The following is a 16,994-nucleotide window of genomic DNA, read 5'->3' as shown; positions in this document are numbered from 1 at the left end:
ATCTGTATCTGGTTGTTGCACGATGCAACAACACGCAAGTTGCATGTTTGCAAATGAAGACAGATTTAGCCAGACAATATTAAAGACCAAACTGCATCTCAAATGTCTGCATTGCAGAATTCAACTGCAATACCATACTGAAACTGGGGTTACTCAAAATTCTTAGCTTTACACTTCCTCTTCATCTGCCCATCTGTATCTGACCTTCTCTGGACTTGCTCTGGATTACAATGATCCTTCCAATGGCCTGATATGAAAAGGTCTCATGACTGGTTTACCAGTACCTGTAATATAACTTTATGATGGACAGGATACTTTTCAATGTTTGAAGGCTTAAATTGCAACAGGAGCTGTAAAAGTCCACAGAAACAAGACTCAACATGGCTTAACAGTGGCCTTTGTTCTGGTATGATTTTCCCCTTGGACTGCGCTTTTAGGCTGTATCTACCTGTAATTCACATATCAACATTTTCAGGGAAGCATGATGTTACCTAAGTGTCTCTGTAATTGTGACATTTGAAAGGAATGAATATTAGTGAATAATTAGGCCAATCACATGCTATCTCAGTTGCCACAGAGAACTCAGAGGAAGTTCAAATCACCACAGACTGGGTGCTCTATTTCAGAATTCTTCTGTTCTCATTACCATTTCATATAACTCAAGCAATACTATAGGCTCTTAAACCCCTTTTTACTTACCAGCATTTTCACAGTTTAAAGTGCTGAAATAGATAAATGTGATTCTATTGATAGTACACTAGGATCTTCATACAAAAATCTTTTGAAAGCAATGGTTTTGAAAAACAGATAAGGAAGGAAAAGTAGGTTGTGGGCAGGGGGAAGCTATTTTTGGAAAATTCAGGTGAAGTGGATGTGACTAATCTTATTAATACACGCAAATGTAGTTTTCTTTTTTTCACAAACCTGAAGAAATTAAGATGTAGACCTCAAACCAAGACTGTGGCAAAAGAAAAGAAACAGACCAACCCAATGCATGTAAAAGAAGCTGGCAGTGGTAAAATGGATCTTTTCAGAGAACTGCACTCACCATCCTTGCAGACTGTTCCCACTACACAGACACCAGTGTCCAGGTTATAGCCACTTGGGCAGCTCGTACAGTTTCTGTCTCCTTGACCACTGCAATCCAAACAGCTGGCATCACATCTGAAAGACAATGGCAGGAGTCAGCCTGGTGGCCTCACCAAATACAAGAGTTCCTAGGAGACCTCTGCTGTAGTGCAAAGGGCTTCTTTGCTGTTTCTAGATGTATCAGCTGCTCTAATAATAATAATAATACTAATACCAAAAATTAATTAGCTAGCCCTGCAACCTAGTCCTGCTTCTTTCATCTAACCACTTTCTATTCACACTTTTTTACTAAATAGCTCCATTATTTTAGTATTTTGGAACTATGCAGAAATAATTAACAAAAGTATTAAGCTGATTGTGCATACATGTGCCAGCAAAGCATGAGCTAAAGGCACAGGATGGAAAAGATGGACCTGCTGCCCAGTCCTTTCATCACTCTTCTGGTTCCATCATATTTTCATCGTGTATTGACTACTTTTTTGTGTGGAAAGCTGTTACACATGGTGATTCCCTCCCTGCCCTGAACTCAAAATGAGTCAATAGTGGATTCCAAAGGGCAACAAATGGTATTTGTTTAACTGAGAATGGAATAGAAAAAATTGTCCTTTCCTTGCACAGCACAGCACAGCTTTGTTCAAGATCTGTCCATCCATTTGTACACTGAGCCAGGTGATCTGTTCTGGACAGCAGGCTGGTACTGTACTTGTGCCATGTTTGTGACTGCAGCTGAAGAACTGAAAAGGTCCTTATGAATATTAATTAACCCACAATAAAAAAAATAGTTTTATTATTTTCGTTTGTTACTAAGAAATGCAGATCCTCTGTCAGATTTTTAAGTTTTACATCTCTATGCATATCAGTTCAGATTCTCGCTACAGGCTTTTTTGAAGTGAAGGACACACATATAGGTACAAGGAAAAATCACTTTTAGAAGACTTGCATGAATATAACTAGGATTAAAATACCCCCCCACTTTTCCTTCATTTGCTTAGCATGCAATACGTTTTTGCTGTTTTTTGAAGTCACCAGTCTTTCATGTTCTAAGCATGATCTTTTTCAACACAGTAATAGCTAATATACTGCCAAATATCAGACACACATATTAGCTGCTAATCATACCTTTTGCAGCTTTTGTATCCACTTTCAGCAGAGTGATCAAGGTAATAGCCACTACTGCAGGACTGCACACATCTCCCATCTTCCATGAAATAACCCTGTGTACAGTTTATACAGGCATCTACTCCAGCGCCTTAAACCAGAGAGAAAATATACTGTATTAATGGCTAGTTCCTCTTATTGCCTAACTGACACCATCTCTAACTGCAGCAAAATCTTATCATTTTAGAGACTATGTTTTACCTGCCTTACTTTCTTTCAAACAGTAATATCAAGCAATAAAGGTACATGTTTGGAGCAAACAACATTACATAATTTCAGTATATATTCTTCTGAAAGAAATGACTGTTGGTAGTTCAAAGCTTACACAAAATCTATCAGTCATTATTCCATCCCAGAAAGAAAATGGAGGGCATTACTGGAAATCAGAACGAGCTCTACTAAAAGAAAGTACCACCCCACCCCCCCTCAAAAAAAAAAAAAACAAAAAAAAACGAACAACAATACTGTATGCCCCCTTTCAGTTAGAAAACTTAGATTTTCATGTGAGCTGAGAAAAGTCTGCTATATTTAAAATATATTAAAGAACTATCCAAAGAGTTAAGTTTTTACATGTTATACTGTATCTGTGATATAGCAGACTAAAATCATCAGAAAAAACACAGAGGAAAGGAAACGGCGCAGTTAAATGTCAGTGCAGTACCTGCACATGTCGCACAGGAGCGGTGACATGGTTCACATTCTCTACCATTATGATACTTTCCTTCTTCACAGCGGATAGCACATTTAGTGCCATGCAAGCTATGTAAAAAGAAAAAAAGCACAGTGTCTGGGCAGGTAACAGCAACAGAGGACAACAAGCTCATGCACAAAGCAGTTCTGTCTCTTTTAATGAAAGAGCAACCCATATATTAGGATTCACCAGCTTCCTTCATTGGTCATATTTTATAAATTTAGAGACAGCAATCACTTCAAGTGGGAATGAAATGCAGTTTTGTCCACAGTGAAATACAGAAACTGTTTACAAACTCATTGTAAATACTACCAAGGAGTAGGGACAGAAAAAAAATGAACAATGCCAAAGAGTACTAAAAATTCTGGCATGTGAAATGCAATTACCCATGAGGAGCTTGGCACAGTGTCAGCATTACTGTAGTAAAAAAAATGCTAATGGACTTGTTAACAAGATCTCGTGCTTCTCATTAAAGATCGGCAACATCTCCTGATACTATGCTACAGCACAGGTTAAGAATAGATTCACAGTGAAGGAAATCACCACCTCTTTCTGAAATAGAAGTTTTCCTTGAAAACTCCTAACTGAGCACCAGTTCTGAGTGGCTTGGGAGATTTGTCAAGATTACAGCCGGAGCGATTCTGCCTGCAGGCCCTTTTGAGCGAAAGCACAAAAGAGTAACAGAGGAAAAAGAAATGGCATAAAGCCTAACATTTCTATGCTTCCCTCTAAGTATCTGTTTATGCTTTCATATTATCAAGTGCCTACATAATTATTTTTTTTTGGTTTGGTTTAGTTGCTTGGTTTTTGTTTTGTTTTATTTGGGTGTTTTTTATTGTGTGTTTTTTTTTCTGGGTTTGTATTTTTTTTAAAGCTAGGACTTCTCTGTCATGTTTAGCATCTTCTGTGGAATTTAGCTTTCATCCAGTTTAACACTTTCTCTACAAATGCTCTTCAGCTCTGGGGATTACCACACTGAGTGAGTGCTAATCCTGTTTTACAGACTGGATCCAGCGAAAGTTGTGTGTGCTCAGCACCACTGGAAATCTTCAAGAGCGTATGTGGTCCCAGTTTAGAAAAAAATCAAATTAACAATGCAACAAACCTAACAATCCCTACTTTCTTATTATTTTTCATCAGTCACATACCTCAAACTGCTTTAAAAGGCAGGTAGCATTATCATGTTTTTACAGATGGGAAAAACTAATAATTTGCACTAATTTGCACTAAATTTGCACTAATTTGCACTAAAACTAATAATTTTATTTAACGGGCCAGTAACAGGATCAGAACAGGAATCCAGGTCTCCCAAGTCCCACCCAGGGCCCAGCCCACCAATAACTCTGCCAAGAAAATAACAGCAAGTTTAGAATCATTAGGGAATATGAAATGCATGTCCTGCAGTGCTCCATTTGTCTGGCACACCCACACAGACTGTGTTGTTTTCAAACTATTACCAAAAATTAATCTGGTATTGCCCAAGAAAAAATGAAGTTTGGGTTCTTTTTATTTTTTTATATTCAAATTTCTCCTTCTCTTCTCACACTGAATGGACTTATCTATTTCTTCAGTAGTGCTACAAGCTGCTGTTTGTGTTAATGAACAGGGCAATTCAGTTCCTGAGAAATAAAGAAAATCTCAGCGTAACTTCTCTATAGCAACTGTGACCTATAAGGTCCCAAATCCATGTAATCTTTGGTCTCTTGACATATTCGCCTTCTAAATATACTTCTAAAATGCCAATTTACTAAATCCATTTTGCAGATACACAGAAGGTCATGTTAAGTCTGTTAAAATTCTCCAAAAATCTCAACATGGACTGCAATTTAATAATTTTTTTAAAAGGGAAGCAGATACTTGTATTTCACAGAGAGTGTGAATAGACCAATGCTCTTATCCAATCCCATGCTTTCCTTCCAATGAGATCACACTTCCTTTTCAAAAGGTTGCGTTTAAAAAAATAGCAATATTCGCAGCAAAAATTGTGCAAACACTTGGGAAATCTAGTTGCAACATAAATACGCAGAAAGAATTCCTTTGTAAAATGTAAAGGATTCCAGCTATTGATGTCCTAGAAGCAAACAACATTCAGCTGTTACTAAGAGATGAAAATCCACTTTGATAGAAGGCAAAACCTGAGTGTTAAAACATTCACAGAACACTTGTATTCTGCAAGAAGAAACCCTACAGACACTGAATACTGAGTTGATATTTTTGTGGCATAAAGCCAGCATACATTCTGTCATGAATTTTATAAGATTTTTGACCTCTGCTGCTTGGATCAAAAGGTCATTCATTCATAAAGGATCTTGAAATGTGTACTGCTGCTTTGTACATCTTAGCTATCAGTTTAAGAATGATTAAGTCCCACTATGAAGAAAAAATATCCACTGCTGTTTAAAATATGTGCACACTATATTGTAATAGAATTGAGCTTTAGGTGCTTGAGATATGTGAATGAACAGATATGTGAAGAAATACAGTAAAGATAAGAAAATTTTTTCTAACTATCACAGGAATGAATCAGAAAGATTAATATGATTCATCAACTCTACCTCTAAAATAATCCTTGACTGCCACAATATAGGTCAAAAAATGTCAAGAAGCCAGCTTTCCGTACGACTGTGGCTTTTATTTTACCTGAAATGAAAGGCCACCTGAAAATCCAGTTAGCCAAACTGGCATATAGCAGCACAAGAAAATACTATACTACAAACTAAGCAGGAAATGGAACATGTGAAATGGGGGCCGCTCAAGGTTAAATAGCTGTCTGATGTTCTTCGTTGTGTATCCACAGCCATGTAAGCCTCTTCAGGTATGGTATTTAGCAACATCCATAATTTCCTTACCTTAGGCCATGTTTGCATTCTGTGCAGATTTGGAATTCAACACATGTCTTACAGTTTTCACTACATTTTCGGCAAATAATCTTATCTACAAAGGAAAAGAAGAAAACAGCCCAGAAAATCTTGGTCAGTTAACTTTAACAAAACTGTATGGATATATTATTGCAGGACTTTGCTTTCTAGCTTGACATCAGGAAAGGAAGCAGCAAGCTAGACTGAAACAGCTAAATTCTGCTGATTATTAGCTTTTTCCATCAAACATCAAGTAGTTTGATCTGTTTCTAAACATCTGAAGTTATAGTTGTACCCTGAGAAAAGTATTCTTTGAGGTTATTAAAAATCTTCATAAAAATTTTAAATCTATATTAACTGTTCATAATATGGATTTAAATAATCTTTTCATATAGCAGTGATATGCAGTAATGGTTGCCATGTGTTCCAGAGACTGTCCTGCAATTTACCTCTAACACTTTCTAGGCAAGCAGCCTGTCCCGTCTTCCTGATGTGCTTAAAGACACACCCACATGGACAGGTCTAATCTTAACAAAGTCAAGACATAAATTACTTAACACCTGTCTTTTCATCTCAAGAGCTCCCTACTTTAAGAGATATCTCTCTCTCTCTCTCCTCAGACCTGCTGTCTTTTGAGATGCATTGTCATGTACCTTTCTGGAAAGAAAAACCCGATGCTCCCATTTAATCCTAAATTTTAATCTATCCATACTAACTGGGTAGAAAGAAATTCCCTTTACTGTAGTTCTCACAAAGCGAAAAATAGAATTAAAGTAGCACCTGCTTTTACTAATTCTCAAAAATGAACACAGAGCTTCATGATGCAGAAAGCAAAAGGTCAGGTACCTCAATGAACAAAGCTCCTGAGCACATATTTATTTTCTAAGTCTAAAGATGACTGAAGTCACTGCAGTTTGAATACTTATCCCAGCCAAAGCTGGAAATTAAACATGGGCAGTCTACTTGGGAATCACAGAAGGAAACTGAAGGCAGATGTCTCACATGGCAGAGAATTTCTGCTCTTGGGTCATCACATCTCTGCAGGTACTTAGGCCTGTCAGAAACACTTATTGCAACCATGTTTTACACCTGAGCCTATTTTTCTTAGAGCTCCAGTTCAGTGGCCATGGTTGATTCCTCAGTTCTCTCTTCTATCTGGTGCCATATCACTTGAATTTGGGGGAATGGGGAATGCCTTGTTTTCAGAATATGGGTGCTCTCTGTCCCTTGCTGGAGTAGGGGTAACCTGCTCTGTCCTGCAGCTGACTTGCTCTTGAACTGCCCTCATTCTGCTACTCGTACTCCCAGCCACAGACAGAAAAGACACCCTGCCACCAAACATGGTTTTTAAAATAAAGGAAGATTTTTGAGGAGATTCTAGATCACACTTGGCAACAATTTAATAAGAGGAATAGGATAAGAGATAGGTGCATCAGCATTCACTTTTCCTGCTTGCAAGCATTTCAGCAACCTCCCCAGATCAAACTCTGTAGCCCACAATAAAGAAACAACAAGAAATACTAACTCTTATCCAGGTAAAACCCATCAGGGCAGTTGGTAATACAGCTATTGGTTACTTCATTCAGGTAGTAGCCAGATTTACAGGTCATGCACTGGTCACTATGGCCTCCAACACAGGTTTCACAATTGGGTGAGCATTTTTTACAGCGTTTCTTGTCTGCATTGTAGTGACCAGGTGGGCAGGTCGAAACACAGATCCTGCAGACAGCAGGGAAGAGAAGGCAGAGTCGTTAATGAAATAACCTGCCACCACATTCCTGGATCATGACTGCAAAGCAGAAGTATTTTTCAGCGTTGCTGCTTTTCTAATGATCATGTGTTTACTAAAATGTAACCCTCCAAAGCATTGCATCAAGCTGTCTCTTTTCTTCCATTTATTTCCCTACAGCAAATGCTACGTCACTGGCAAATGCCTTGTCAGGCAGTCATACAGTATCATTTTTGACCATCTACATTTCTTCCTATCATGTTCAAACTCAATCACAGAAGCTGTAGTAGCTATCACAGTTACATACATATATCTATTTATATCTGTGTCTGTCTATATCTATATATCTCCTTTAGAAAAAAATAATAAAGAGATGGGGAAACAATCAGAGAAGGGTATTTGAAGGCTGTACTTTAAATTGATTAGCTAGGTGGTATTTTTTTTTAACTCCCAAGAAAATTTGTCAAATTCAGTGGAAAATGAATTATCCATGACTGCAGCAAAGAGAAGAGGAAAGGAAGTTAAGATATACACTAAGAAATCTATGAAGTAAAGATTTTTTCTCTTGGTCTTACCGTGTGTTGTTCTTAGATTTGTAGTAGTAGTGCAGACAGTCAGTACAATGATCTGGTCCTGGCCCATCACACCCTACTTTACTGCATTCTGCATTGCAGGGACCTGTAATAAAATGAGAATATGGGGGGTGGGAAGGGATAAAACTTCTTGTTTAGTACTTAGCACCCCTTAAAACACAGTATTTAAATGCAGAAGGCAATTATTCTGTTTCCTTGTTTGATTTGAATTCCAAATAGTAATTTGGCTCCATCAAAAATATTTTTTAGTACCTGAAGACCTTGCAAATACTGGTCTCAGTATTTTTTCACTGTGGTTTATGATTTTCAGCAAATGTGGCATCCTCTATGGAATCTATTGAAGAGAAACTATTTCTGGATGCAAACAGATGGTTTCCTGATGAGTAACAGATCATTATGAATCTTATTCAGAAATATGTATAAGCTTCTGTAATTCATAAAAAGGAATTATTGGCAAAATTGCTTACAACAAGCAGGTCACTATAAACGATGAACAACATGATCACTGGCTACTCTGGTTACCAGCTGGGTAACAACTGGTCCAAGTGGCTACCACAACCCAACTGAACCAGCCAGCAGGGCCCAGATGCATTTTGTTCTGCGCTGCTACATGCTGCAAAGGCCTCGGCTCCCCTCCAACATGAGATATTATATGATTCTATGTTTACAGTTTTCAAATAGTTACAGTTTTCAAAATAGTCCTTCCCACTATGGGAGGAGGGAACCATCCATTTCTGCCTTTATGTAGGTGAACAGAGCCAGGCAGTGAAGTTATAACATTTACGATTGCTGCTTTCTCATGAATGAAATGTGTGGATTTTGCTAGTCACCTTGAAATTTCTCCTAACAAAAGTGAGTTTGTTTCATAGAAAACTCAAGAAGTTAGTGACATTTCCAGTAGAGATGTTAGTGTTTCATCACCTACCAAAACAAGATGTTCAGCAGCTCTCAATCTATAATAGGGACTGGGGGTCTGACATGCTGTGGCAGGAGACTGCCATAACAGAAATTTCTGCATTGAGCTTTGTCCTGCTGTTTGCTTGCCAGAGCTACGCTTGAGATTCATCAGCTCTAATCACCTACACAATGCTCCTTATGCAGGGTTACATGTAGGAAACTGCCAGCCTGACTTGTTTTGTAGTGCCAAAAATCTTTATCTGTTAAGGTCTAATGTTAAGTTTGGAAAACTTCTATAGGGATCAGTGAGAAACAACACAGATGTAGAAGATAATGTTCTTCATATACAAATGTGTGTGCTCATGTGTGTATACATATTTTTATATACTTATGTGAAAAGCAGTGCATTCTTCATAGTATATTAAGTGTAGCTTTAAAATATATAACACTATGCTTACAAACTTATAAGATGAAATGAAAATATCTAACTTTGAATTATGAAACAAGAAGTTAATAATCCACTTCACTGAACATTTCACATATGTAGAGTCTCAGGTCACTGCTTCAGCCTATTACATGTTTGGTGAATGTGCAGAGTAAATGAATGTACGCACCTGAATAGTCATCTGTTCCATAGTCTTCTGTAGGGTCTTCAATGGGACTAGAGCGTACTCTTTCCACTTTTGGAAAATCATTTCTTGGTGAGTAAGGCTGGATCGATGTTCCGTACAGTACTAAGGACCACTCTTTCAATTTGCCTAGAAGTTAAGTATTTAAAATCTAGTTTTAGAACCCATTTCTATTTTATGTGTCCTATAAACACTTACACCTATAAAGATGAATTTGTCAGTTGGTATGAAAAAATTTCTTTTCAAGTGTCTTCAGTTTAATATAGATAGTACAATTGTTGCTTTACTATGAACTGAGAAAGCATACTTTCTTCAATCAGATCTTTACACAGTATTTTCATAGCACTTCAGCCTCTTGTTGGTCTAGTTTGTGTCATGGGCTGAACTCAATATAAAAAATAAACAACAAAACCTTTGGTCATACAGTTATTTGGAAAATCCAAACTCCACAAGGAGTTTTTGCTCTACATTTCACTTTCCCTCAGAACATTAATTATCCATTAATTATTGTTTGAGATCTTTTAGCTAACTAGCTGTATTTAGAATTCTGACTTAAGAAAGTGGTTACATTTTGTTTAGTACTTAGAGCAGGGGTCCTCAAACTTTTTAACCGGGGGGCCGGTGCGCGGATGCAGTGGCAGGCAGCCATCTGCGGCTGCTTGGTTTCCCCCCCCAACCCCCGGCGGGGAGGGGATGGGGGGGTCTGTAAATACCGGGGGCCGGATTGAGGAGCCTGGGGGCCGTATCCAGCCCGTGGGCTGTAGTTTGAGCACCCCTGACTTAGAGAATACTTCTCATTGGCTTATAGGACACATCACGATGAACATGAAAAAACTTATTTTCAAATCCCCATGGTAGAATATCAGGGTCCCCTCCCAAACCAGCATGATTTATTTATTTGCCCTAGTTATTTGGCAGATGTATCACTGCATTGTTTGTGTTCATCACTAATATTTTATCTTCTTAGTACTTGAGTGAAGAAAGAAAAAATTGTTTGCCTGCCTGAAGCATTATCAGACTTTTTGGCAATTTATTTTGTGGAAGAATAAAGAGATAAATGTATATCAAGTCACCAGTTCAGGCTGTCACGACACGAAATGTGAACTTTCAGTCCTCACCTTTCTGTCTATACTACCGAGTGAATAAATTTTTGTGAAAGGGCAAAAGGTCTCAGGCCTGAAATAACGAAGTAATGATGCATAACAAACCACATCCTTGCTTGAAAAATGTAAAGTAAGTTTGGTCTTACCCTAGTCTCTTGATTATATTTATCTGTGTTGGGCTAGCTAGTTCTAAATGTCAAATTCTCATCAGAAGAGAAAGGAAACAGAGGAGAGGAGCCGAGAGTATTTATTTTTTGAATTTGAAAGATCTTGTTTTGGAGGCAGTTCTGCGGTTAAAATAGTCTTCCTTTAGAACTATTATTTAAAGGGAAATGTAATCCAGGTATGTCTCTTCTTAAGAAAATCACTTAGTATACTTAATGTAAAATTAAATTCAGCCAATCTTCCTCTTCTTTCATTTTAACAATACTCAATAATTTGAGCTTTCATGTTGTTCACTTGGGCTTTTTCAACACATGCAAGCAAATTACTTTGACCTTGAAAGCAATTTTCTGTATCTTTCCCAGTGTCATCTGGTTTTCTTCATTGACATGACCAAGACAATACATTATCTCTCTGCTTTTACCTTCATCCTTCTAAGCAGTAAGCAACAATAAGAAAACCTGACAGATGATCACCCAGTTCTTTTAAATGGTTTATAATGGGGTTAAAGATGGGAAACTCTGTTATCTCTCTGTCTCTTGCCAAGCCAATTTAATCTTTCTGGGACAGAAATTTCTACACTTCATATGAAACTTTCTCTGCTCTATACTCGGTTTTTGAGAAGCAGCTTCGGGCAAGAGACTGCATCACATGACTTTTCACAGTTAAAGCAAGGCATTAATTCTAAAGAGACATTCAATCCTGATTAAAAAAATTAACTGATGAAAAGTCTACCACACCTGCTGACAAACTACTGGCTAATTACCTTGGGTATAAAACTGCATGCACCTTATTTTCAATTTGTCTTTTCCTACCTCTAGCACACAGCTATGTAGCTCTTTAGTCTTGATGAGATTAAAAGGACCCAAATTACATATTTTCTTCCTGTATAGACACGTGAGGATCAAGTTATATCTCAGTGTTCTTTAGAGTGATTCATGTGGGTCCTAAAAGGCACTTTTTAGGAAAGAAGTCACATAGGGAGCTCATTTTTAACCAGATATGCAGTCATCTCTACATCTTTTTCAGAGCTACAGCTTCTCCACTTGTAGTTTCTGTCCTTGTTTTTTAACCCATTTCAATACCATAGGAACCATAATGTACTGGATGCAATCAAAAAATGTGTGTTTTGCTAAGCTATTCAGATCTTTTCATCCTAGTCATTACGGCTTCAAAGATCATTAAACTTCCCAAGGGCTGATTTCATACTTCCAGAACACTGGTAAAAACACTGAATACTAAAAAAAAAATATTTGCAAAGACCCACTAAAATTAACCACAGGTAAAGATGATCCTCAGACACGTTGTATTTGTCTGGGCTGTATGCACATGGAAGGGCTTGTACTAACATTACTGCGCGAGGGATTGGTCCTTTGAATGTAGACCCAATGCCAAGGGGCAGTGAGAGGGATAACACAGGGTCTCTCGGGTGTTTAGTTTCCTTTTAAGAATGGTTCACTAAATAAAGAGGGGGGAAATTCATGTGACTTGCCAGCAAATAAATGAAGTCTGCCTCAAGGCAGGTTTAATTTGCACAATGAAAATATTTCAATAACTAAGTATATATACATACACACATACACTTTTATAATGGATAAACAAAGTGTGCATGTTTAAGCCAAAATCTTTCTTTCCCCATTTTTTGCCAATTCCATCATTTAGTTTGGCTAGACTAATCCTTTACCCTGCTTGTATTTAGTATGCAACAAAGGTCCCATATTGTATGTATAGGAGAAAGGGCATATCACATTGTTTCACAGCAAGCACATGTCCACCTCCATAAACTCTACAGAATTAAATGCAGAAATCACATGCACTGCTTTTATGAACTGGACCCTGCATTACTTTACAGGCAACAGATGTGGCATTACCTTGCCAATGCAGCAATATGATGACATGCTGGCTCTTTGTTCTCAATTTGATTACAGGAAAACTGCAGCTTTTAATTATAAGACCTTTCAATAGCTAAATAAACGCACACAACATGGAACAGGCATAATGGTGATATCAGTGTGATAAACTGCAGGCTATGGTGATAAACTTGAGGCACCATGAACTGTGTGTAAGCACCTTTTGTTCACTTCACATTCTGTTCAGTGCGGAGGCTAACCCCAAAATGCCCAGCTGAGTTTGTGCACCTAACACCTGGCAGGCACTTCCAAATCTTTCCGACCAGAAGTACTACTGGACAGCTTCCACCACAGGGCAAGCGCTGCTCTAGAAAGTTGAGGGACATATATTATAAACCAGTATACAATGAACCAGGATCCAAATTCACAATCAGACTGCATCTTTTCAAAGCCAAATATCTGTAAAAACCTAACCAGTCTCAACTACTGTTTCACATTGTGGTTAAAAGAAGGTAAAGAGAAAGCTTTCCAGCAGGACATCTTCAGTGTGTCACCTTCTTCCAGAACCCCTGACTGTGCAGGTCTACTTTCCCCACATCCCCTGGCCTTACTGCCCTTTTCTTCCAGAGCTGGATCTTCAGGCTTTAGTCCTCTAGGAGCAAAAGAAATCAGTCATATGATACTAACTACTGTAGCACTGAGAAGTGTGTATATATAAAGTACTGAAATCAATAAATCAGTAAGATCTATACAACTATGTATGTAAAAGAGGAGTGTGCAGGAACAAGCTTTACAGTGTAAAGCTGGAAATGTAGCTGGTCACTTTTAGACTGTCCTGGTGACATAGAAGGGTTGTTAAGGATGTCTGGAGAATAGCCTGTGTGAACAGTTTGCAAAATGGCTCCATGCTACCTCTTTTCTAGGCTTTAGTACAGGGATTGTGCCAGGGGAGAGAGAAGAGGGTAATAGCTGAAACATATTGCACTATGGCTCTGCTTCTTGGCTGCTGGAAGAACCACGGAGTTCCGGTACAATCGCAGGTGAGGAGCTACCTGAAATTGTCCTTCAAGCCAGAGATACTCTTTGCTGTGTCAGGAATAACAAGTACAAGATGGAGTTGAAAAATACTGACTGGTTTTTTGGTAATCTCATTAAATTACTTAGTTGTTGTGTAATACCTCCCCTCTATCAAATTCTTAAGCACTTCAGTTTGCATTTTAGTCAATGTTTCTTTGTGCTTTTTCATGTAGTAGAAACAATAAAAGTACTTAGTGAGGCTCATTTGAATAGTTTTAATGACTTCCAATAACCTATTAATTCAGGAACAAACATACTTAAAAATCCCCTGCTGTTAAGTTTACAAAGATATATTTTTATAGCTTCAAGTACTTTAAGTTAACATCTATGTCTCCAAATTCAGAACTGATTTTTAGCAAATCAGTTAGAAAACTTTTACTGCAAGTTTACTTAGCTGCCTGAGATGGAATCTATCTTTTATTTCACTGAATTATAAAATAATTCTATGGCAAATGTCATTGTAATCCTAAATATATTTCATACCAGAATTCTTATAATTATTTGTTATCTATCAGAAAGCAGCAGTCAACTAGATTTGTCACTTTCAATGTAATATTATTGAATTCTGACATACTGTCCAAATAGAGTGTTAATTTAAATTTAGTGATAAATGATTTCCAATACATCAGTAGTATTCGCCTCTCTAACATGTTTTAATCTAGATTATTTGTTTATCTGATATTTCACCTTTGATTATTTTTATTAAATGGTTTCTACCTATTTTGATGTGAGACTCCAAAGGAAAGACTACACGCAGTGTCCATGCATAAACAGTGGTATTTTTGTCTGTGTATAATATATCTATTTCAAAATGGTTTTTAAGGTTTTAATTTTCAGTAAGACCAAAGGCAAGTATATACTCATTTCTCACAACCAGCAAATAGAAATAAGCATGTACTCCTGTAAATGTCTTTGAAAGCCCTTCTCTCAATCTCCGTTTCTTTCAAAGTGCTCATACTGAAATATGTGAATGAAACTGTGCAGTGGGAATTAAAAGCAGAAGAATGTCTGTAGCCTCAAAAATTCTTACTAGGAGCACAGTTTGTAAGTGGGCAAATGCCAGGTCTGCCCATACACACGGGAGCACGATGCAACTTACCAGTGGTAGCAAGCTGTGAATTTCTTTGTCTTGTATGGTGGGACTTTCTAGTTGTGTAAGCACTGACAAATGCCACTTTTTCATATAGTTAGGATAAAAAATACAAAGCAAAGAAAACCAACATGTAAATAAATCTCTGGGCCCTATTTAGCTGATATAGGCCAAGAAAATATGAGCCCTGTATCAGCCATGAAAATCACAGGCAATATCAGCAAAGCAGAGTAACTCTGGGCTCCTCTAACATATTGAAGACCTGTATGATAAATCTATATTCAACATCCAAGAAAACAGATGCCTGCATATGGAGATAATAAACTTCTTTCAAAGGTGGTACATGCAGTTTCATGCAGTTTTGTAGCTTTGTCCTTGAAAACTGCATCTAGGAAAGATTTGGCTTTCTTTAAAGCACCTACTGTTGGCAACCTGTCAGATGGTATGGGGTCTGTCTCTGCTTGAAGAATTCATGTCTGGTATGGTGTAGCTCTGAATTGCCAAAGCCTTTTTTCCTACTGTGAAGCAACACATGTGACTGCAAGAAAGAGGGCAGTTTACCCCTGAGATGAAATTCCCTATGGAAACCAGAAGTAAGTTCAGAGTAAAAGAGAACCACATATCTTAAAGCAATGGAAAAATGAAGAGTGTATTGAAAACTGAAATTAAGAATAATGCTCTTCACAGCTCTGCCTTCACACTAAAATCAGTGAGATGTTCCAACTGTAAATAAAAGAGAGAAATCAATCAAGGCAGTATTAGCAACTGCAAGCCCAAATAAAGGTTACAGTCATACCTGGAGTCTTGAAATTTCTCAGCTGAGATGGAGTGTCACAGATTTCCAAGATCCAGTCACCTGCTGCTTTTTCACTCCAGCAATGAGTAGTCATAAACTCCCAGTTTTTGAATCCTTCCATGGAATGATCAAATAGCCTAAATAAAATCATGACATTATTTTAATAATGTTTAATATTAATGTCTTATTTATTAGTTTTTACTTATTACTTTATTTAAAAATTAATACATTTTAAATAATGATTAAAAAAATAATGACATTTTATTTGAGGAGCTAAGCCTCCCAGTCTGCAATGTCTTGAATGACATACTAATTAGCCAGTTCATTCATCTGTGTCTTTACATAATGCCACTCACGATGGTTTTCGCACACATATTTCAAGTACACTCAACAGTTCCTTATCGTTTTGATGGAAAAGATTCCTTACTTGTCATCATTTGTCATAACGTTAAAGAGTAAGGAAATAGAATGCATTTTAAGAAAAAATAGTAACTGCTAAATCTGTTTAATAGGATTCATGTGTCTTGGGAAAAGTGCATACAATACAGCATATCCCTTGCTTTAACAGAGTGATGTAAATAGAAACAACTCTTAAGCTGGAAAATTGCTGTAATATTTATTTTTGGCTTTGGATCAGAAGAGTTAAAAGGGGTTTAAGAACAATAAAAAGTATTAAGTGACTGAGACAATATTAGCAATTCAGTATGTGTGACCTCTTGTGAGGACATAAATGTAACTGAAACATTGGTCTTAAACCCCAAACGACCAAGGTATCACTCTCTTCAAACACCTGGAAGAATTGGGTTTAGGTGAAACTGAGACACTAATGGCATCTAATAGTTTAATCTAGCCAACAACATTACGATAATTTAATTACCTAGGTTGTAAGTGAAGAGGTTGGAGTTTAGGCCTGGATTATGGTAATTTCTAATATGGGGGCCCAGTTCAGAGGCTGTAATGTGATGCTGATCCCATGAGGGAAGGGGAAGTAGGACTGACCAGAGATTTTATTATCTAAAACTGTAATTTATTAGTGAGATTTTGGGAAGACACAAGAAAATTTTCACTTTTATTCAGTGCTCACAGCGTGTTGCCAGGTACCCCAAAGCCATTGATGGTAGGTGCACTCTGATCAAGACTGTTGCCTCCAATAAAATGGCACAGCTCAGCTTTAAAAAATACATATATATATACACATCCACATGCAAGCATGTATCTATATTTCTATAGAGATACATCCATGTAAGTACATATAAATTTTTATATATGTAT

At 37.4% G+C, this 16,994-nt stretch overlaps 1 protein-coding gene across 2 annotated transcripts in view; it reads right to left on the bottom strand.

Moving 5' to 3' along the window:
* Window positions 1–16,994, bottom strand: part of PCSK5 (proprotein convertase subtilisin/kexin type 5) — a 246,494-nt gene that overhangs the window by 62,330 nt on the left and 167,170 nt on the right. For both annotated transcript variants that reach the window (XM_040580316.1, XM_040580315.1), the window contains exons 13-20: window positions 15,723–15,859; window positions 9,630–9,773; window positions 8,101–8,203; window positions 7,322–7,515; window positions 5,788–5,872; window positions 2,909–3,006; window positions 2,209–2,338; window positions 1,049–1,164 (exon numbers count right to left, since the gene is read on the bottom strand). In XM_040580316.1, coding sequence (XP_040436250.1) covers window positions 1,049–1,164; window positions 2,209–2,338; window positions 2,909–3,006; window positions 5,788–5,872; window positions 7,322–7,515; window positions 8,101–8,203; window positions 9,630–9,773; window positions 15,723–15,859 — 1,007 coding nt within the window. The remainder of the gene's footprint in view (window positions 1–1,048; window positions 1,165–2,208; window positions 2,339–2,908; window positions 3,007–5,787; window positions 5,873–7,321; window positions 7,516–8,100; window positions 8,204–9,629; window positions 9,774–15,722; window positions 15,860–16,994) is intronic.

This window comes from Falco naumanni, chromosome Z (genome assembly GCF_017639655.2).
Source record: "Falco naumanni isolate bFalNau1 chromosome Z, bFalNau1.pat, whole genome shotgun sequence".
NCBI classification, from domain to species: Eukaryota; Metazoa; Chordata; class Aves; order Falconiformes; family Falconidae; genus Falco; species Falco naumanni.
The sequence above is the reverse complement of the archived record's forward strand: the minus strand, read 5'-3'. Positions and strand labels throughout refer to the sequence as shown.